The sequence below is a fragment of the Cervus canadensis genome, chromosome 18 (assembly GCF_019320065.1).
Source record: "Cervus canadensis isolate Bull #8, Minnesota chromosome 18, ASM1932006v1, whole genome shotgun sequence".
In the NCBI taxonomy this organism is placed as follows: domain Eukaryota; kingdom Metazoa; phylum Chordata; class Mammalia; order Artiodactyla; family Cervidae; genus Cervus; species Cervus canadensis.
Window position 1 is genome coordinate 56,413,871 of NC_057403.1, and position 21,494 is coordinate 56,435,364.

Here is a 21,494-nt window from a genome sequence, read left to right on the forward strand (position 1 = left end):
TCCCAAATAAGTACATTTTCCAAAATTACTATTACATTAGCTTTGCCAAGAGACTCATCATCAAGTCGTCAAGCTGTCATCATCTTGGATGTTAATTTCTGTGGATTAGTAGTAGGCTATATAGTGTCTTTTACACATCCCATGACTTTTCTGATTCTTGTGTTACAGTCTGGCTTCTTTTCTCCATGCTTAAAATCTTTTCCATTGTTCTGCAAAACACTCATCAGCAAAGTGCAAGGAATTCTGCTGAATTCCTCTGCTCCTCATCAATAAGGTAAACTGTATGCATGGCTTAATATCTTTGGCTCCTGTCTTCTTACAAACGCCTGTGCTGTCAGGGACATATGTTTCCTGTCTGCTCTGATTTCATGCTATTGGTCTAACAACTTTATAAAATACCCTGGGTGATTTCTGAGTCCTATAAATGAACCCACTGCTGGGATTTCCCTGAAACATAAGGATTCAGAGCTGGGTGTGATGAAGGAAGACTCCATGCATCCTGGTGGGTGGAGTGAGAGGCTCCAGTGGGTGACTGGCTGAGAGCAAAGGAGAGAAAGGGATAAAGAAACCCAAGAAAGCTCGAATCTCTGAAACCTAAAGACCAGGAGATGAACAGAAAAAAGTTAAGAGAGCAAATATTTGAGTTGGTAGTAGCAAGTTGAGCTTCGGACATGTTGACTTGATGATAATGGTAAAATAATGGAATGGAAATAATTAAGGCTAGGTGTAAAGGTTTTGCATGTCTAATGGTGAGAATAAGAGTGAGATGTATGATTTAATACTCAAAAATTTTCCTCTAATGGAGACATGTAATAAGTGAAAATGTTAGTCACTCAGTCATATCCGACTCTTTGCAACCCCAGGGATTGTATTCCACCAATCTCCTCTGTCCATGGAATTCTCCAGGCAAGAATACTGGAGTGGGTAGCTATTCCCCTCTCCAGGGGATCTTCCCAACTCAAGAGTCAAACCAATGTCTCCTGCATTGCAGACATATTCTCTACTGTCTAAGCCAACAGGGAAGCCCAAACATGTGACAAGTCAGTTCAAAGTCTTGGGTTAAGGACTCCCCTGATGGTCTAGAGGTTAAGACTCTGTGCTTCCAATGCAGGGGGTGCAGGTTTGATCTCTGGTCAGGGAACTAAGATCCTACATGCCATGTGGCATGGCCAAAAAAATTTTTTTAAAGGCTTATAAAAAGTTTTAGAGGCCAAGTTGAAGATGTATGAATGGACATCCTCGTAGTATAAATTCATCACTTGCCCATTCATTCATCCATTTTTCCATTCATTTACACCCTTGCATTTTTTCATTTATTAATTGAGCTTTTACTTCATGCCAGACACAGGGCCAATAACAGATAGTGTGCATATTAGTGAAATGTAAAATAAAATCTTACGAATGAATAAGCAGCTCAAAGTTGAGCACAGAGGAAGAGAAAAACTTCCTTGTCACTGTGTCAAGCAAAAGGCAATGATAAGTCATTTCAGTAAATATTTGTTGAATGAATGAGGCAAAGGAACATGTGAGACTTCCAGAAGTACCAGACTGAGGAAACTGAAGTTTTTGCAGAGGTCAAAAATGTAAAGGCTAAGTTCAGAAGAAAGGTAAGGGTGAAATACTGCCAATGTGTTTTCTCAGGATTGGTTTGCTTTAGCAAAAAAACTGGAAATATTTTGGGGTTCTCACGAAAGTTAAAATACAACACTCATTGCTCTTAACCATCTTAGACCTATCTCTCTCTCCATCCTTTCCCTCCTCCCTCCCTCTTTTCCTTCCTTCTTTCCTTCCTTCCCTGCAACCAGCAGTGTTAATGTTGAAAGTGTTAGTTACTCAGTCTTGTCCAGCTCTTTGCGACCCCTTGGATTGTAGCCTGCCAGACTCCACTGTCCATGGGATTCTCCAGGCAAGAATACTGGAGCGGGTTGCCATTCCCTTCTCCTGGGGATCTTCCTGACCAGGGATTGAGCCTGGGTCTCCTGCATTGCAGGCAGATGATTCTTTACTGTCTGAGCCACAAGGGAAAGTATCAATGTTAGCAACACACTCAAATAGCTGTAAAGTTCAAGGAAGTTGCTAAGTTAGAACCAGGGAAGAAAATATCAGGGACAATATCAACTGTCTAAAAAATTTAAAAAACAAACAAACAAACAAAAAAACCCTTCCCCCTTGAAACGTAAAGAAACCCAAATCAAACAAACAAATAGTTGGACTTTTATTTAAAAAAAAAAAAAGAAAAAAAATCTTACTCAGAGCCAACTGAGCCAACAGTGAAGATCGGTATTCCTCTACACAAAGACAGGATTCTGGAGTTTAGAGCCCACCCTCTTGGCTTCCCACTTACCCACACAGTGACTTCCCCAAACAACCCCCCAAACAACCACTCAAAGCCAACTAAGGTTCTGAGGAACCCCAGTCTGTAGGTTTATCATATATGGCCTTTACTATGCTGAGATAGGGTCCTTCTATGCCCATGTTTTGAAGAATTTTAATCATAAGTGGGTGCTGAATTTTGACAAAGTCTTTTTCTGCATCTATTGAGATTATCACATGGTTTTTATCTTTCAATTTGTTAATATGGTGTATCACATTGATTGATTTGCATATATTGAAGGATCCTTGCATCCCTGGAATAAACCCAACTTGATCATGGGGAATGAGCTTTTTGATGTGTTGCTGAAATCTGTTTGCTAAAATTTTGTTGAGGATTTTTACATCTATGTTCATAAGTGATATTGGCCTGTAGGTTTCTTTTTTGTGTGTTTTCTTAGCCTGGTTTTGGAAATATCTATTTCCAATTTGGAAATATCTATTCTAGGAGAAAGAATTTGACATCATCTGCATGGGCTTTTTTTTTATGGACAGGAGATGTTAAACCCTTGACTTGTTAACTATCTGCCCTTTGAAATGGACAGAGATAAGCCATCAACTGTCACACCCTATCCCAACTATCTTGAGACTGCAAAACGATGGGAACAATCTTATGGAAAATGGTGGTTGGCAGCCAACAAAAACACGGAGCTCTGACAGTGCCAAAAGAGTGAAGGTGTGCCGACTCATTGTCCAAGGAATGACAGAGCGTGCAGAAACTGGGAGGGTGGAAAACACAGGTGCCCCATCATGCTGACGTGAACTGTGTGCAGGGTTTCCTGGCCAAATCTAGGAAGCTTGCGCATTAGCAGTCACGCTGTGAGGATACATGAGAACCCTAAATCCCCAGTAATGAACAGATGAGTCAGAAGATAGGTAAGAGTCAGTACATGAAAGGATTTGAAAGGGAAAAAAAAGGTTTTGTACTAAGATCAATGGCAAACACAGGATGTTTGACTAATCTTCACCCAGCCCTGCATGAGAGTCCTGTTCTCTTGTTCAGCCCACAAAGAGTACTACAGGCTGCATCTCGTAGGACTGGCAGCCACGACCTTGTGGGGGAAAGGCAAGCTCACCTGCCATGCTGCTGATGTTCACCAGCCTCCCCTTGGATTTTCTAAGAAGAGGCAGAAATTCCTTCGTGACTTCCACGGCCCCGAAGAAGTTCACGGCCATGCATCGTTTGTATTCGGTCATGGGAATGAGTTCCCCATCGGTTGGTAAGCCAAGGACTCCGGCATTGTTGATCACAGCCCACAGTCCTGAGGACAGAAAGGAACAGCTCTGAGATCGGGCAATACCAAGAGGGTGGGAGGATTTTTAATCCTTCAAGCTCCAAAGTCAAAAGGACCCATTTGGGACTTGAGATCTGGGCAAGAGATCACTTCAACTCTTACACCTTTGTCTTCGGGCTTCCCTGGAGGCCCAGTGGTTAAGCCCTCACCTTCTAATACAGGGTGATGTGGGTTCAATCCTTTGTTAGGGAACTAAGATACCACATGCCTCATGGCCCAAGCCGAAACATAAAACAGAAGCAATACTGATTGGGGGTGTCTGGGGTGAGGCCTGACAATCTGCATCTCTAGCAAGTTCCCAGGTAACGCTGACACTGCAGGCCTGGACCTCACTTGGAGAACCACTGTCCACAACTGGTGATTTTTCAGCCTTGACTGCACATTAAAATCATCTGGGGAGCTTTTTAAAACCCCGACACCCAGGCCACACTGCAGCCAATTAGATCAGCAACTGTGGGGTAGTAAAGAAAGGGGATCTCAGCATTAGCCATTTTTTAAATTCCCTACGTAGGTGATTCTGGTGTACAACCAAGCTTCGGAGTCATTGCCCTAAATGGCAGGAGAGTGGTAATACAGAAACTCCGCGTGCTTTGTGGGGAGGAGGGTCTGGAGCATGAGTCACATGAGAGAAACAGGCGACAGGATCCGGGGCGTGTTCAGCTAGATAGATCTGAAGCAGATTCTCTGAGTTCCCTGGGCCACTGCAGGGTTTAGACCAGTGGTTCTCAAGGTGTGGTCCAGACCAGCAGCAGCAATTGGGAACTTGTTAGAAATGCAAATACTGGAGCCCCATCTCAGACCTGCTGAATCAGAAACTGATGATCAGAAATTACTGTTGAAGCTCAGCACTGTGACATAATGTGCCCAAGTGTGAGATGCACATCCACGTGTGAGAAACACTGGGATACAGAGGCGCAGAATGAGCCTCCATGCTAGGAAAGGCACAGAAATGGCAGCAGACACCAGCCCTAACAGCGCCCTTCTGATGACTTCAAAGAGGCAAGTAGCAGCCAACTTGCATGAGGACTGGACAGAGTATTGGACATCTCAGCAGGGTCCAGCATGAAGCACTGGCCATCAAAGATGTAATGTCCCATCCCTAGGAATTCAGGATGCCACCATGCGGAAATGAGAGAAAACTCCAAATGACTGACATGGTTTTCACCACGTGGCTCAAGATAGAAATTGAGTTGGCTTATAGAAAATAAAGTTACATTTCTTGCACAGCTGAGTTGGTGGTCTGACATTTACATGCAGTAATGACTGGGAGTTGTAAGTGAGAGGATGCCTGGCATGTAGTAAGAGCTCAACAGCTATTACGAGGTTGGTGACAGGAGGAGAGGATGCCTCCAATTAATCCCTCCAAGTGATGGTTTTAATTGACTCAGTCTGATGCCTACCTTTGACCAGTCAAATATACAGGTGGCAGCTTGAGAATGCCCTATGACAGGGACCAGCAAACATATCCTGTAAAATGCTGGATAGTAAATGCTTTAACATTGCAAGTCCTACTCACTCAACTCTGCCATTATGGTGTGAGCAGCCACAGACAACCTGTAAATGAACGGGAGTGGCTGCATTCCAATAAACAATAGGGACGTTGACATTTATATCCCATATAATTTTCATGTGTCCAAAAAATCTTCTTCAGATTTCTTTTAACCATTTAAAAATATAGACACCATCCTGAGCTCATAGGATATACAAAAACAGGTGGCAGATCTATATAATAATCTATATACCTTTACAAAATACTCTTTAAATCACAAGGTTAAAGAGATAGAGAACAGGTTACTGCTATTGCTAAGTCACTTCAGTCGTGTCCAACTCTGTGCGACCCCATAGACGGCAGCCCACCAGGCTCCCTTCCCTGGGATTCTCCAGGCAAGAACACTGGAGTGGGTTGCCATTTCCTTCTCCAGTGCATGAAAGTGAAAAGTGAAAGTGAAGTCGCTCAGTCGTGTCCGACTCGCACCCCATGGACTGTAGCCTACCAGGCTCCTCTGTCCGTGGGCTTTCCCAGGCAAGAGTACTGAAGTGGGTTACCATTGCCTTCTCTGAGAGAACAGGTTAAGAATGAGAATATCGCTCTTCAGAGGTAACATAAGAGAGTCTGGTGGTGATGGAACAGTTCTGTATTTTGAGTGGGGTGATATTGCATAAAATTACACGTTATGAAATTGCAAGCAAACACACACACATACACACACATGCACTTACATGTATAACTGATGAAATCTGAATGAACTCTGGGAATTACACCAATGCCAATTTCCTGGTTTTGATATTGTACTATAGTTACACAAGATATTAATACTGGGGGAGGCTTGGCAAAGAGTGAATCTACTATTTTTTCAAAATGTTAAAAAAAAAAAAAAAAGGCAGGGCCACAGCTTGCCAACTCCTGCCATAGAATTCTAAGTTGGCCAATAAACTTGTTATACCTGTAGGACTTCATAACAGTTTTTTAAAAATTAATATTAATAACAAACAAAGGGATTTCCCCCATGGCTCACATTTAAAGAATCCACCTGCAAGGCAGGAGACACAGGTTCGATTCCTGGGTCAGGAAGATTCCTCTGGAGGAGGGCACAGCAACCCACTGCAGTATTCCTGCCTGGAGAATCCCACGCACCAAGGAACCTGCCAGGCTATAGTCCACAGGGCATCACAAAGAGTCAGATATAATTGAGCACGCAGATACCAGAGCAAAAATGAACAATATGTTCATACTAATTTAAAAATCTACTGTGTAGGGACACAGCACAGTTGTTGGCCCTCTTACAGGAGCTGAGGTTTTGTGGTTTATCCACGTGGCCCAGAGGGTTCTTTAGCAAACATCCTTCTTCACGATTTTAAATGACCCTGTTCTGCTGCTCCACTTTCTGTTTGACTTGAGAGGCTGAAGTCAAAAGACACCTCGAGAACAGGTAATTCTGTATCGGTGTTGAATCAGTATATTGGTAACTCTGCCTCAGTAAGGACTATTCTCCAGAATGCAGGCCCCAAAACAGCATGTATAGTGTTTTCCAAATGCTCACACCTTGGAAGGCATACTGATTGGATCCTTTCATCCCAGGACACTGCCATTGTTATTAGCATTTCAAGAAGTACTACTTTATTATTCACTATGGCCAATACTGTCCCGCTGGGCCTCTCTAGACGGTGTATATTGAACATCTCCTAACAAGACACCATCAAGTCAATAAGAGGGATAGCAAGAGACAAGGCCAGGAAAATGACATTTCTAGAAAACAGCTATATTAGTTTCTTTTTTCTGGGTAGGTCAGCTGTGAAGAGGATATAAGCAGGAAGTCCTTGAGGTCTTCATGGAAAACCCCCAAGTGAAGCCAGAACAGGAGGAAGCAAAGCTAATTAAGAGAGACTGGGTCCTGACAACATTGCTTGAGTGCCTGGATCCAGACATGCCTGAAGCAAACGGGTCTTTTTAGTTATGTAAGCAAAATGCATTCCCTTTATGCGAAGAGCTGACTCATTTGAAAAGACCCTGATGTTGGGACAGATTGAAGGCAGGAGGAGAAGGGGATGGCAGAGGATGAGATGGTTAGATGGCATCACCGACTCAATGGACATGAGTTTGGGTAAACTCCAGGAGTTGGTGATGGACAGGGAGGCCTGGCGTGCTGTGGTTCATGGGGTCGCAGGGAGTTGGACACGATTGAGCGACTGAACTGAACTGAACTGAACTATGCTTTAGCAGTTTTGAATTGGGTTATGTCACTTGTATCTGAAAGAACCCTGATGGAAACATAGTTTTGGTTCTTAAGAAACCTTGTGGTGAGGAGTGGGAGATGGACATCTTTGTATAATAATGCAGTAATGAGGGTGTGTGCAAGGGGTAAAGAGTGAGTTTCCAGAAGAGGAAGTGAATGATATAACCTGGATTACTAGGAGGGTCATGCAAGAGCTGTTATGTTTGAGATGGATCTCCTGTAGAGTAGAGTGTGTGGTTGGACAAAGGCAAAAGTCTAGAGAAATGAAGTGGAAGCAAGAGGGAAGTTTGGGTAAGAGGAAGCTGAAGGTACAAAGTCATGAACTAGAACATTCTATTCTGGAAACCATTCATAATTTACTGAGTGGAATAGCAGAGACTGCAGATGAAGGTTTTGGCAAGGGCTCTTCTCCTGAAAGGTCTTAGAATCCCTGTGAAGGTGTTTGATGGTGAATGGAGGACCACAGAACCGTTCAGTGAAGATAAAGCATATGCTTGGCTCATGGGAGGAGCCCAAGACATGGAGGCTCAGTTTATCAAAGAAGATGCATGATACTCTAATATGCGCACATTGTAAAGACCACTCTCCACCTGGAAAGCAATGGGGAAGGAAACCCGATTGCAAAGAGAGCTCAGGTGGGAGATGAGGGTCCCAGTTAAACCATAGCTCCCTAAGGATAATAGGAAGGGGCGCGATGGTAAAGATCTAGGACATAGAATTGACAGGACTCGGGACCAACAGGATGCAGAAATCAAGGGTAAGCTGCAGGCTTAAGCGACCCCCTGGTTGTTTGGCTTGAATGACTGATCAGGTGGCAGTGCCTGGGCTTCCGTAGAGGCTCAGACAGTAAAGAATTTGCCTGCAGGAGACCTGGGTTTGATCCCTGGGTCGGGAAGATCCCCTGGAGGAGGGCATGGCAACCCACTCCGGTATTCTTGCCTGGAGAATCCCCCTAGACAGAGGAGCCTGGCGGGCTGCAGTCCACGGGGTCGCAAAGAGTCGGATACGACTGAGCGACTAAGCACAGCCGGTGTCTGAGCCAGGGCCTCAGTCGTGGGATGCAGGAGGGGAAACTGATTTGCAGACTAGAAGCAAGGAAAAAATAATGAGGTCCGTTTTTGACAAATTGAGGCGGGATATCTGGCAACCAGTTGTATATGCCTATAGATCCTGACGTTGAAAAGAGTGCTAGGTTGTTAACACAGATTCAGAAATTACTGGATTAAATGGCAGTGTTTCTCAACTCTGGCAGAATATTAGCATTGCTGGAGGAGCTTTAAAATGTGCTAATACCTGGGACCCCCAAATGGGATCTTCTTTATAGTGGACCTTCCCAGCTAAAGAAGAGCACCAGTACCAGCCTCGCTGCGGAAGGATCTGCTGAGTTACTGTCTGTAGACACCGATTTTATCTGCTGGGGAAAAGTCCCCAGGCTGCGTGGGAATCACAGACGTGTGACCTGTGCTTCAGAAAAGCTTGGTTTAATTTTCCACTGGCATTACCTTAACATCTTAAACATTTTGTAAACAAGGGGCCCCACATAACTTGCAATTTTGCACTGCATCCCCTAAATTACATAGCCCATCCTGGGGCCACACATAGGTATTTTAAGACACTTCCCAGGTGAAAATTCCTGGTATAAGAAGAGAAACAGGATAGCCCAGGAAATTTGGAGTGGGGTCTGGGGACAGAGACCTCAGTAACATTCACTTTTAGGGGACTGGCACGGCGGACAGAGGAAGGAGGTTCATATAAGAGAAGCAGAAAGAATGATCAGAGAACTTGGGGGGCAAAATGTGGCTGGAGACCCCCAAAGCCCAAGGAGGGGAGGGTAATCAACACATTCAAACACTGCAGAGAAGTTAAGAGCTTGGTGTTCAGGATAATACATACTGATTCCCTTGGCCAGACCAGTTAAGGAGATGTGTCAAGAAGTGAAAACCAGGGCAGCAGGATTCGAAAGAGCTTGGCTGTGAAGGAAGAAGAAGAGAAAGGCGGGGGCCAAGGGAAGACAGCCATTATGAAGCTATTTTCAGTCTAGTACATGTTAGTATCAGTAAGAGGAAAGACATGTGAAGGGGCAGTAAATAACAGGAGAGTGAGTGAGCAGAGGTTGGAGGGAATGAGATGGAGAATTCTGTAAGTTCTGAGGAAGGACCATGCCTGACTCCTTCCCAATGTCTTCATATCTGCAAGAGGTCCCAGCAAGGGGCAGGGGCTCAGTGCAGGGGTCTCCAGGTGCCAGGACAGACTGGACGGAAGTGGTAACTAAAGGCTAGAACCAGTGCTGGGCATTTGCAAGGAGGGTGGTGGGCAGTTGAGGGCACAGGTAGCTGAAGGCAGTACCTTTGTTCTGCACCTTCTCCTTCACTTTGCTGTAGGCCTCTTTTATCTCCTGCGTGTTGGTGATGTTCAGCTGGAGCACAGAGAGATGCTTGGAGCAGGTTCTTCGTAATTCCTCTGCTCCGGACCCCTGTTCATCCAGAACTCCGGCAAACACAGTGAAGCCCAGCTCGTCCAGATACCTGGCCAAACCATGACCAAACCCAGAATCGCAACCTGCAAGGGGCCAAAGCAGTACAAAATGGGCTCAGACTAAAATGGCAGGAGAAATTACTGAAGAAAAATTCACTGCATGCTGTTTATGATGGTCTGTGTTCTCTGTAGAGAGTGGGTCTTGAGGAAGTTTTCTCCTTTGCTAAGTGGAAAATGGGCAGAGAAGCCACAACAGACAAATTTCTCCTTATTAAAAAAAAATGGACGTGAGGAAGAATTTGAGGTGGGGACATAAGTGGAAGGAGAAATGCTGATGAGGGGAAGGGGTCCAGGAGTGACTGGTGGCCAAAGAATGTAGCAGAGAAAACTAAGACATCTGACAGAAGCTTTTTTACTCATCTCTACATGTGGTATTTGATGGAATAACCTCCATCACTGCATACAATCTTCAGTAAAATTTTCATTACAAACCAACAGGTTGGAGTTGGTTTTTCTTTTTAAAGATATAACAAAATGTCAGGTGCTGCTTCAAAGTGGACCCAGGACAATAGCAGGGGCTACCCACAGGGTCCAATTCCTTCTGAATTATGAAAGATGAAGACTCCTAGCCGCCTGCCCTTCTCACCTCCTTAGACGCTTTCCCCTAGCCATGGCCTTCTCCCAAACCACTGAACCCTAGGAAGACACCTGCAACAGAAACCAGATAGAAATCCCTAAGTGCACTGCTTTATGAAACCAGAGGATAAGATCATATGCAAAACATATGTCAAATTGCAGAATTTTTTTTTTTTTGCTAATCAGAAAAGGTCCATTCCTGTAAATGCTAGAAGGAATTTGGTCCATGTGCTTCAGAGAACACAAATACACAGTTAATTTTTCCAATCCAAATTTCTTGCCTACTTTATTATTTTTTTTAATTTGCTGTACAGTTAGATTTTATTTTTTCCCCATTTATTTTTATTAGTTGGAGGCTAATTACTTTACAATATTGTAGTGGTTTTTGCCATACATTGACATGAATCAGCCATGGATTTACATGTATTCCCCATCCCGATCCCCCCTCCCACCTCCCTCCCCACCCCATCCCTCTGGGTCTTCCCAGTGCACCAGCCCCGAGCACTTGTCTCATGCATCCAGCCTGGGCTGGTGATCTGTTTCACCCTTGATAATATACATGTTTCGATGCTGTTCTCTCAAAACATCCCACCCTCGCCATCTCCCACAGAGTCCAAATGTCTGTTCTGTACATCTCTGTCTCTTTTTCTGTTTTGCATATAGGGTTATCATTACCATCTTTCTAAATTCCATATATATGCATTAGTATACTGTATTGGTCTTTATCTTTCTGGCTTACTTCACTCTGTATAATGGGCTCCAGTTTCATCCATCTCATTAGAACTGATTCAAATGGATTCTTTTTAATGGCTGAGTAATATTCCATGGTATATATGTACCCAGCTTCCTTATCCATTCGTCTGCTGATAGGCATCTAAGTTGCTCCCATGTCCTGGCTATTATAAACAGTGCTGTGATGAACACTGGAGTGCATGTGTGTCTTTCAGATCTGGTTTCCTCGGTGTGTATGTCCAGAAGTGGGATTGCTGGGTCATATGGCAGTTCTATTTCCAGTTTTTTAAGAAATCTCCACACTGTTTTCATAGCATCTTGCCTACTTTAGTTGGACCCTTTAAGGTAACTTTTTTGGGTGTTAGTTCTAGAAGGTCTTGCAGGTCTTCATAGAAACGTTCAACTTCAGCTTCTTCAGCATTACTGGTAGGGGCATAGACTTGGATTACTGTGATACTGAATGGTCTGCCTTGGAAACTAACAGAGATCATTCTGTCATTTTTGAGATTGCATCCAAGTACTGCATTTTGGACTCTTTTGTTTACTATGAGGGCTACTCCATTTCTTCTAAGGGATTCTTGCCCACAGTAGTAGATACAATGGTCATCTGAGGTAAAGTCACCCCCAAAAAATGTCCTTTTCATTATAGGGGACTGGAATGCAAAAGGAGGAAGTCAAGAAATACTGGGAGTAATGGGCAAATTTGGCCTTGGAGTACAAAACAAAGCAGGTCAAAGGCTAACACAGTTCTGCCAAGAGAATGCACTAGTCATAGCAAACACCCTTTTCCAACAACACAAGAGAAGACTCTACACATGGACATCACCAGATGGTCAACACCAAAATCAGATTGATTATATCCTTTGCAGCCAAAGATGGAGAAGCTCTATACAGTCAGCAAAAACAAGACCGGAAGCTGACTGGATCAGATCATGAATTCCTCATTGCCAAATTCAGACTTAAATTGAAGAAAGTAGGGAAAACCACTAGACCATTCAGGTATGACCTAAATCAAATCCCTTATGATTATACAGTGGAAGTGACAGATAGATTCAAGGGATTAGATCTGATAGACTGCCTGAAGAACTATGGACAGAGGGTCATGACATTGTACAGGAAACAGTGATCAAGACCATCCCCAAGAAAAAGAAATGCAAAAAGGCAAAATGGTTGCATGAGGAGGTCTTACAGATAGCTGAGAAAAGAAGAGAAGCTAAAAGCAAAGGAGAAAAGGAAGGATATACCCATTTGAATGCAGAGTTCCAAAGAATAGCAAGGAGAGTTAAGAAAGCTTTCCTCAGTGATCAATGCAAAGAAATAGAGAAAAATAATAGAACAGGAAAGACTAGAGATCTTGTCAAGAAAATTAGAGATACCAAGGCGACATTTCATGTAAAGATGGGCACAATAAAGGACAGAAATGGTATGGACCTAACAGAAGCAGAAGATATTAAGAAGAAGTGGCAAGAATACACAGAAGAACTATACAGAAAAGATCTTCATGACCCAGATAATCACGATGGTGTGATCACTCACCTAGAGCCAGACATCCTGGAATGCGAAGTCAAGTGGGCCTTAGGAAGCATCACTATGAACAAAGCTAGTGGAGGTGATGGAATCCCAGTTGAGCTATTTCAAATCCTAAAAGATGATGCTGTGAAAGTGTTGCACTCAATATGCCAGCAAATTTGGAAAACTCAGCAGTGGCCATAGAACTGGAAAATGTCAGTTTTCATTCCAAAATCTAAGAAAGGCAATGCCAAAGAATACTCAAACCACCACACAGTTGCACTCATCTCACACACTAGCAAAGTAATGCTCAAAATTCTCCAAGCCAGGCTTTAACAATATGTGAACTGTGAACTTCCAGATGTTCAAACTGGTTTTAGAAAAGGCAGAGGAACCAGAGGTCAAATTGCCAACATCTGTAGGATCATATAAAAAGCAAGAGAGTTCCAGAAAAACATCTATTTCTGCTTTATTGACTATGCCAAAGTCTTTGTGTGGATCACAACAAACTGTGGAAAATTCTTAAAGAGATGGGAATATCAGACCACCTGACCTTCCTCCTGAGAAATCTGTATGCAGGTCAAGAAGCAACAGTTAGAACTGGACATGGAACAATGGATTGGTTCCAAACAGGGAAAGGAGTATATGAAGGCTGTATATTGTCACCATGCTTATTTAACTTACATGCAGTGTACATCATGAAAAACACTGGGCTGGATGAAGCACAAGCTGGAATCAAGATTGCTGGGAGAAATATCAATAACCTCAGATATGCAGATGACACCACCCTTATGGCAGAAAGCGAAGAAGAACTAAAGAGCCTCTTGATGAAAGTGGAAAATGAGAGTGAAAAAGTTGGCTTAAAATTCAACACTCAAAAAACTAAACTCATGGCATCTGGTCCCATCACTTCATGGCAACTAGATGGGGAAACAATGGAAACAGTGAGAGGCTTTATTTTGGGGGGCTCCAAAATCACTGCAGATGATGACTGCAGCCATGAAATTAAAAGATGCTTGCTCCTTGGAAGAAAAGCTATGACCAACCTAGACAGCACATTGAAAAGCAGAGACATTACTTTGCCAACAAATTTCCATCTAGTCAGAGCTACAGTTTTTTCCACTTGTCTTGTATGGATGTGAAAGCTGGACTATAAAGAAAGCTGAGCACTGAAGAATTGATGCTTTTGAACTGTGGTGTTGGAGAAGACTCTTGAGAGTCCCTTGGACTGCAAGGAGATCCAACCAGTGCATCCTAAAGGAGATCAGTCCTGAATATGCATTGGAAGGACTGATGCTGAAGCTGAAACTCCAATACTTTGGCCAACTGATGTGAAGAGCTGACTCACTGGAAAAGACCCTGATGCTGGGAAAGATTGAAGGCAGGAAGAGAAGGGGACGACAGAGGGTGAGATGGTTGGATGGTATCACCGACTCGATGGACATGAGTGTGAGAAAGCTCTGCAAGTTGGTGATGGACAGGGAGGCCTTGTGTGCTGCAGTCCATGGGGTCACAAAGAGTCAGACTCGACTGAGTGACTGAAATGAACTAAACTTAAGGTTAATTTAGATAATTCTGTTTCATTAATGTGGAACGGAATATGAATTCTGATCATGGGATGCAGTCACTTAACCAAATTATCAAGCTATCCACAATGATGGTTTCTTTGAAACAGTTCTTCTGAGCATGAGGCTTCTTTCTTGCATCAGATGAGTAAGGACTCAAAGGGGCAGGGAGAAGTACTTGTCAGTTTGAAAGTCACAGACAGTTTATCCTGCTATAATTAGCTTAGGAGAAAAAAGCGAAGAACCCACTGTAGCAGGAAGAAGCAAGAGTCTTCCAGGGTCTGACATTTAATTAATATTGTTACTGTGCATTGCCATTGTTTTTCCATGGCAGAACATATGACAGAGGCTTGGGAACATGCATGCCTGAAGCCAGGTTACTCTTATGTTCCATAACTATGTTGCTTGCAGCACCACAGAAGTTGGCTGTGCCCCAAATGGGGTGCTGGTCTGTTCCCACAAATCTTTATCCCAGTCTTCATGGCAAGGAGGGCACTGCCATGTGCTCTCAGCCAGTCTCTCGTCCAAGGTTCCTGGTTTGGTTGACTACATCCTGCTCAATACAGCTTTTGTCATCACAGCTCAAGATATGATGACTGATTTCAGCCCGAGGAAACTGAAGGCGTTGAAGGGACAAGTCTCCAGTTTGTCTGCGACATCAGGATGATTCTTTCAGCACTTGATAAGTTGATAAGGAAACCTGTAGGCCCTGATCTGGTGGTTTTTATCATAAGGGCATTGTAACAGCTTTTCAAGGTCAGAGTATCGATATAAGTTTCTTCCATGTTGGGGACTATGGAGCCTAATCCAAAATGCTAAGCTGAGACACACTTTCCCAACCGTGGTCTTCGCCCACACCCTGTGCCCCAGCAATGGTTCACTTCCGGTCCCTGTCGTTACGGGGTGGGGCCCCCACTTCCTGTGATGCAGGGCTGGGCGTCAGCAGAACGTGGGGATGGGGGCAAAAATCTCAGAATTTGAGATGGGAGTCTACCCCACTCACTTGGAGTGTATTATGGACTCTAGAAAAGTTGGTTTCTATCCACAAGTACAAAACAGAGATATCTGAAATTTTAAGATGAAGACATCGTGGACATAAACTCGCCCTTTGAGCCATACCAGAATAAATGTGTAACAATTACTGAGTCTCTCCAGCTCTAAAGATGAGAGATCATATTCACATTGGCTGTGCCAGCTGGCCTTTCCTGTAAACCCTGAAGGACCTGCCTTGTCAGCAGCTGGGGGCTACAGTCAGGCATGCCCCTAAAAATCATAAAGTTCAGGAAATCAGAGAGCACACTGACCATCAACTCAGGGATCAATATGCAAGTCATTAGAAAAGATATCTGACTTTAAAGCTGACAACACCTCCCTGGAGGGACTTCCCTAGTGATCCAGTGGTTAAGAATACATCTTGCAATGCAAGGGTTGCAGGTTCAATCCCTGGTCAGGGAGCTAAGGTCCCACATACTGCAGAGCAACAAAGCCTGTGGGCCATGACTAGAGAATCTGTGCACTGCAGCAAAAGATCCTCTATGACACAGCAAAGCTCCCACGTGCCTCAACTAAGACCTGATGCAGCCAAAGTTAATTAATTAATTAATTTTTAAAACCCCTTCATGGATCACAGTCTTGTCATGGTGAAGAGGCTTGCATAACTCAATGAAACTATGAGCCATGCCATGCAAGGCCACCCAAGATAGGTCATAATGAATGGTTCTGACAAAACGTGGTCCACTGGAGGAGGAAACGGCAAACCACCCTTGTACTCTTACTGCAAGAACCCCATGAACAGTATGAAAAGGCGAAAAGATAAGACACTGGAAGATAAGCACCCCCAAGGTGTCTGATACGCTACTGGGGAAGCATGGAGGGCAATTACTAATAGCCCCAGAAAGAATGAAGAGGCTGGGCCAAAGTGGAAACGATGCTCAGTTGTGGATGTATCTGGTGGTGAACTAAAGAGCATCTTGATGAAAGTAAAAGAGGAGAGTGAAAAAGTGGACTCAAAACTCAACTTTCAGAAAACTACGATCATAGCATCCGGTCCCATCACTTCATGGCAACTAGATGGGGAAACAATGGAAACAGTGAGAGACTTTTGGGGGGCTCCAAAATCACTGCAGATGATGACTGCAGCGTTGAAATCAAAAGACACTTGGTCCATGGAAGAAAAGTTATACCAACCTAGACAGCACATTGAAAAGCAGAGACATTACTTTGCTGACAAATGTCCATCTAGTCAAAGCTATGGTTTTTCCAGTAGTCATGTATGGGTGTGAGAGCTGGACTATAAAGAAAGCTGAGCACTGAAGAATTGATGCTTTTGAACTGTGGTGTTGGCTAAGACTCTTGAGAGTCCCTTGACTGCAAGGAGATCAAACCAGTCAATCCTTAAGCAAATCAGTCCTGAATATTCATTGGAAGGACTGATGCTGAAGCTGAAGCTCCAATACGTCGGCCACCAGATGCAAAGAACTGAGTCATTGGAAAAGACCCTGATGCTGAGAAAGATTGAAGGAAGGAGGAGAAGGGGATGACAGAGGATGAGATGGTTGGATGGCATCACCAACTCAATGGACATGAGTTTGAGCAAACTCTGGCAGTTGGTGATGGACAGGGAGGTCTGCGTGCTGCAGTCCATGGGATCACAAAGAGTCAGACGTGACTGAGTGACTGAACTGAACTGAACTGGTGGTGAAAGTAAGGTCCAATGCTGTAAAGAATAATATTGCCTAGGAACCTAGAATGTTAGGTCCATGAATCGAGGTAAATTGGACTTGATTGTGAACCTAGCCCCCATCTCTGCAACCCTGCTCAAGTTATTTAACCTCTCTGTGCCTCAGCTTCCTCATCTCTGAAATGGGCTTGATAATGGTGCCTACATCAGTTATCATTTGTGATGTGCTTAACAGTGCCTGGAATTACTATAATAGATCTTTAAAAAAAAAAAAAAAACAATAATACTAGGTACATGACATTCTTCCTGAATTTTAGGTGTTTACATGCATGATCTTGGTAGATGGGAAGTTCACCTCTACTCATAGCTAAATATCTCAGTTAAGACTCAGCCTGCTTGATTCTGCCTCCCTCACGTCTGAGCCTAGGGTAACATTACATAAAGTAGTGCAGAGCCTCCACTTATTCATCTGGGAAGTGGGGTTATAACGGTTCCTCCCTCCTAGGCTGACCTTGGAAGTCAACAAGACAGAGAATGTTCTGCACAAAGCCCAGCATATCATACATGACTGTTACCAGTATTGTGGCTATAACCCAGACATCATTTCTGATCTGCAGTGTGAAAGATCAGGCTATGCTAACCCTGGTGCCTTAGGGCCGTATAGGGGCCAGCGGGCCTTGAGAATGTAGGCAGCTGGGAGCCACTCCCTGTCAAGGTAGAGTAACCCTTGTGCACTCCAGAAACCCAAAGACAAGGCAGGGGCCTTTGTGAAAGCTCCTTTCCCTGGTGGCTCAAATGGTAAAGAATCTGCCTGCAATACAGGAGACCCAAGTTTGATCCCTGGGTCGGGAAGATCCCCTGGAGAAGGGAATGGCAACCCACTCCAGTATTCTTGCCCGAAGAATTCCATGGACAGAGGAACCTGGCAAGCTACAGTCCATGAGCTTAGACACAAAGAGTCGGACACAACTGAGCAACTAACACTTTGTGAAAAGGCAAACTGTTTCATAATTTACCCATCAGTAGCTCAGTTGGTAAAGAATTCGCCTGCAATGCAGGATACTCAGGTTCAATCCCTGGGTCAGGATGATCCCTTGGAGAAGGAAATGGCAACCCACTCCAGTATTCTTGCCTGGAAAATCCCATGACAGAGGAGCCTGGTAGGCTATAGTCCATAGGGTCATAAAGAGTCGGACCCAACTGAGCAACTAAACCACAAGACTCTGAAAATTATCAAACCTAGTATGACTTGAATGCTTACCAAGACCCATCCAGCTTCACACACATTAACTCCACCCACCCTGGGAGATAAGTCATTTTCCTATCATCACTCCACAAAGGAGGAAACTGAAACACAGAAGGGTTAAGTCATTTAGCTGGACATGTCAGAGGGAGGTTGAAACCCAGGCAGGGGTTGATTTATAAACATCTGGAGTATAAAATATTCTATTCTTCCAGAGCACAGGGCTTAGCATATAGTAGGTGATCAATAAAAGGCGTGTTTTAGGGACTTCTCCAGCAGTCCAGTGGTTAAGACTCTACACTTCCAATCCAGGGAGAGAGAGTTTGATCCCTGGTGGTGGAAATAAGATCCAACATTCCATACAGCACAGCCAAAAAATTACACACACACAAAAAGCATGTGTTGGCTAAATGGGCATTTAAGAGGGCACTGGCCTTAATGCCTTAAAAATGCAGAGAGTCTTATGTCACTAGTATAGAGGGTTCCTAGCCTCTAAGTCCTAACAAACACCTGTTGAGTTGGATGCCTACCCCAAGAGAGGGTGGAGGTAATGCTGGAGGTGGTTTTAAGCTGTGCCCTTTGAGATCATTCTGTCTCCACTGGCCTGGAAAATTATCAGCTTGGAGCAAGCAATGAATACTAGAGTCTCGTTTTTGCAAAACTGGAGTGAATGTGAAATTATGATTTATTCTAAAATATTAATAAAGCCTCTCAATTTGTGTGAAAAACAGAAATGTGACTCACTTTAATTCAGAAGAGTTAAGAATCATATAGTTTCTGAGCTGGTGGGCTAACTGTAAGTGGATTTATGCTATTGCCGCTTGGGGGCACCAGATTAGCTGGTGAACAGAAACATATCTCATCATTTGTTGGGTCAAGTCGTCAGCAAGTTGTGAATAATTCAAGTTCTGGAGTTCTTCAAGGCTAGGTCCCCTGAATGAAACACACCTGTTAAGAATTAATAGCATGTGCTCTTGGACACAAGCTGGCTACTTGGAAGCTGCATTCAGAAAAGGATGAAGAGGGAAGAATTTGCAACCCTGTAAATGGTTTCTTTGTTGTTGTTGTTATTGTTGTTTAGTCGCTCAGTTGTGTCCGACTCTGCAACCCCATGGACTGGAAGGCTCCTGCCACGTTCCTCTGTCCATGGCAAGAATAGAGGAGGAATGGGTTATCACTTCCTTCTGCAGGGTATCTCCTCTCAGGAATCAAACCCACATCTGCATTGGCAGGTAGGTTCTTTACCCCTGAGCTACCAATTTCTAGACAGTGTTAAAACATCATATAAGTAATAAAACTTTAAGAGCAACATCAGGATAAACAAAAGAAGTTACCCATAACATCACCAATCTAGCATAAGTTTTATAACTTTCTTGCTTTTCCTTCTAGTCTTTTTTTCCTATACACTGTTCTTTAACAACTATAATTATAGCACACATATTTTTGACAACTAATTCTTATATTAGTATTATATAAACCAGTTTTAGCTATTTCCACCATCTGCAAAAGCATAAATCATCATTTTTCACTACTAGATAGAATTCTCCCTATAAAAATGCAGCAGAGAGAAAGACATGATGAGAGCCCGGATTTTAGAGCCAGGTTACCTGGGTCCAAATCCTGGCTCTGCTACTTACAAGCTGTGTGACTTTGGCCAGTCAATTTACCTCTCTGTGCCTCAGTTTCCTCATCTATAAAGTGAGATGATACTAGGACCTGCCTCATAAGATTGTCCGAAAGATTAAATGATTTTATATCCTAGAGTAATTGCAACCACATGGCAGTTGCCATCCAGGTGTTAAATAAATAGCAACTGTGTTTCTGTTTAAATCCATGCTTCTCCTTTCATTGGCTATTTCTGGTTCCTAGAACCAAAAGGATTTTGAGTTCTTGTCTCAGAAGAGCATCACAGACATTCTAACCATGGTGATGAATTGGCCAAATACTGTGCTTTCTGCCAGCGGTCTCATCTCTCCTAGACTCTGCTTCCCTACAGCTCCTCAAAGTCTCCCTTTGTCAATGTCTTTGAACAACAGCAGCTTAAAGCAGAGTTTCGCAGGGGGTGGGCCTCTTCAGAGGTGCCAGGGCCCATTCTCATAGTGGAATTTCACTTCTCTTCATTGGAAGGACTGATGTTGAAGCTGAAACTCCAGTACTTTGGCCACCTCATGCAAAGAGTTGACTCATTGGAAAAGACCCTGATGCTGGGAGGGGTTGGGGGCAGGAGGAGAAGGGGATGACAGAGGATGAGATGGCTGGATGGCATCACCAACTTGATTTTGAGTTTGAGTAAACTCATGAGGACATGAGTTTGAGTAAACTCTGGGAGTTGGTGATGGACAGGGAGGCCTGGCGTGCTGCGATTCATGGGGTCACAAAGAGTCAGACACGACTGAGAGACTGAACTGAGTGGAATAGATAAACACAAATGGAGGACCTGTCATGTATCAAATAAGAGGATACTATCTGAATGTGTGTTTTACTATCTGAATATGTGTATTTTACGAAATACAGTGTATTTCGTAAAAATTTAAACAAAGGCTAAAATCCAGGGGTTTCACCTGAAAACCCAGATGGGTGGTTTCTCTTGATTAACCAGAAGATGGGCCAGCTGTGGGCCTGCGTTCCCATGAGGAACCAGTGTGCTGAAGCTGAGAATCCCAAAGCTGCCCCCTGCCGCTCCAAGTCCCCCGCCCCCTCCCCCCATGCTCTCAGGTCCAGGTTTCCCGCTTCCTATTGCACATGCGCGCCTCTATGCCACCCGCCTTGGCCACTGTGACCCACCCCACCTCTGCAGCCTTTTGAACCCCACACACCTGCCATACTTTGTCCCACTTACAAAGGTCATCTGGGTCTAGAGTTATTTATCTGGAAAACCGTGGAAAACTAGGGAGGAAAGGACTTTCCCCTCCCTTCTTTGAAATTTAAGCACTCCAAATTGCCACCCTCATGTTGACTCTGCCTGGTCCCTATAAAATAGATTAAGGTATAATAAAGTGGTAGACACGTAGAATAAAACTCTCAGGAACCTAATACTTCCCTGAGAGCCGTACAAGTCTCAGCTCCTAATCCAGGAAGAGAAAATACTTGACAGTTATACCACTGACACACCCCCTGTGTTGACTTTGGCACTCTAAAAAGATAGTCATGTTGGGTGGTGAACCCCTGGGAATTAGCTAGATCTTTTTTTGCTTAATTGGAGGCTAACTGCTTTACAGTGTTGTATTGGTATCTGCTGTACAAAGTGCGTGTTAG

General features: G+C 43.8%; 1 protein-coding gene and 1 pseudogene across 2 annotated transcripts in view; both read right to left on the bottom strand.

Moving 5' to 3' along the window:
• HSD17B2 (hydroxysteroid 17-beta dehydrogenase 2) overlaps positions 1 to 21,494 on the bottom strand; it is an 85,597-nt gene that overhangs the window by 17,534 nt on the left and 46,569 nt on the right. The window contains exons 2-3 of one of the 2 annotated variants that reach the window (XM_043437846.1): positions 9,746 to 9,958; positions 3,447 to 3,632 (exon numbers count right to left, since the gene is read on the bottom strand). In XM_043437846.1, coding sequence (XP_043293781.1) covers positions 3,447 to 3,632; positions 9,746 to 9,958 — 399 coding nt within the window. The remainder of the gene's footprint in view (positions 1 to 3,446; positions 3,633 to 9,745; positions 9,959 to 21,494) is intronic. The other variant, XM_043437847.1, reaches the window with a different exon arrangement.
• LOC122421657 lies at positions 14,618 to 15,101 on the bottom strand (annotated as a pseudogene).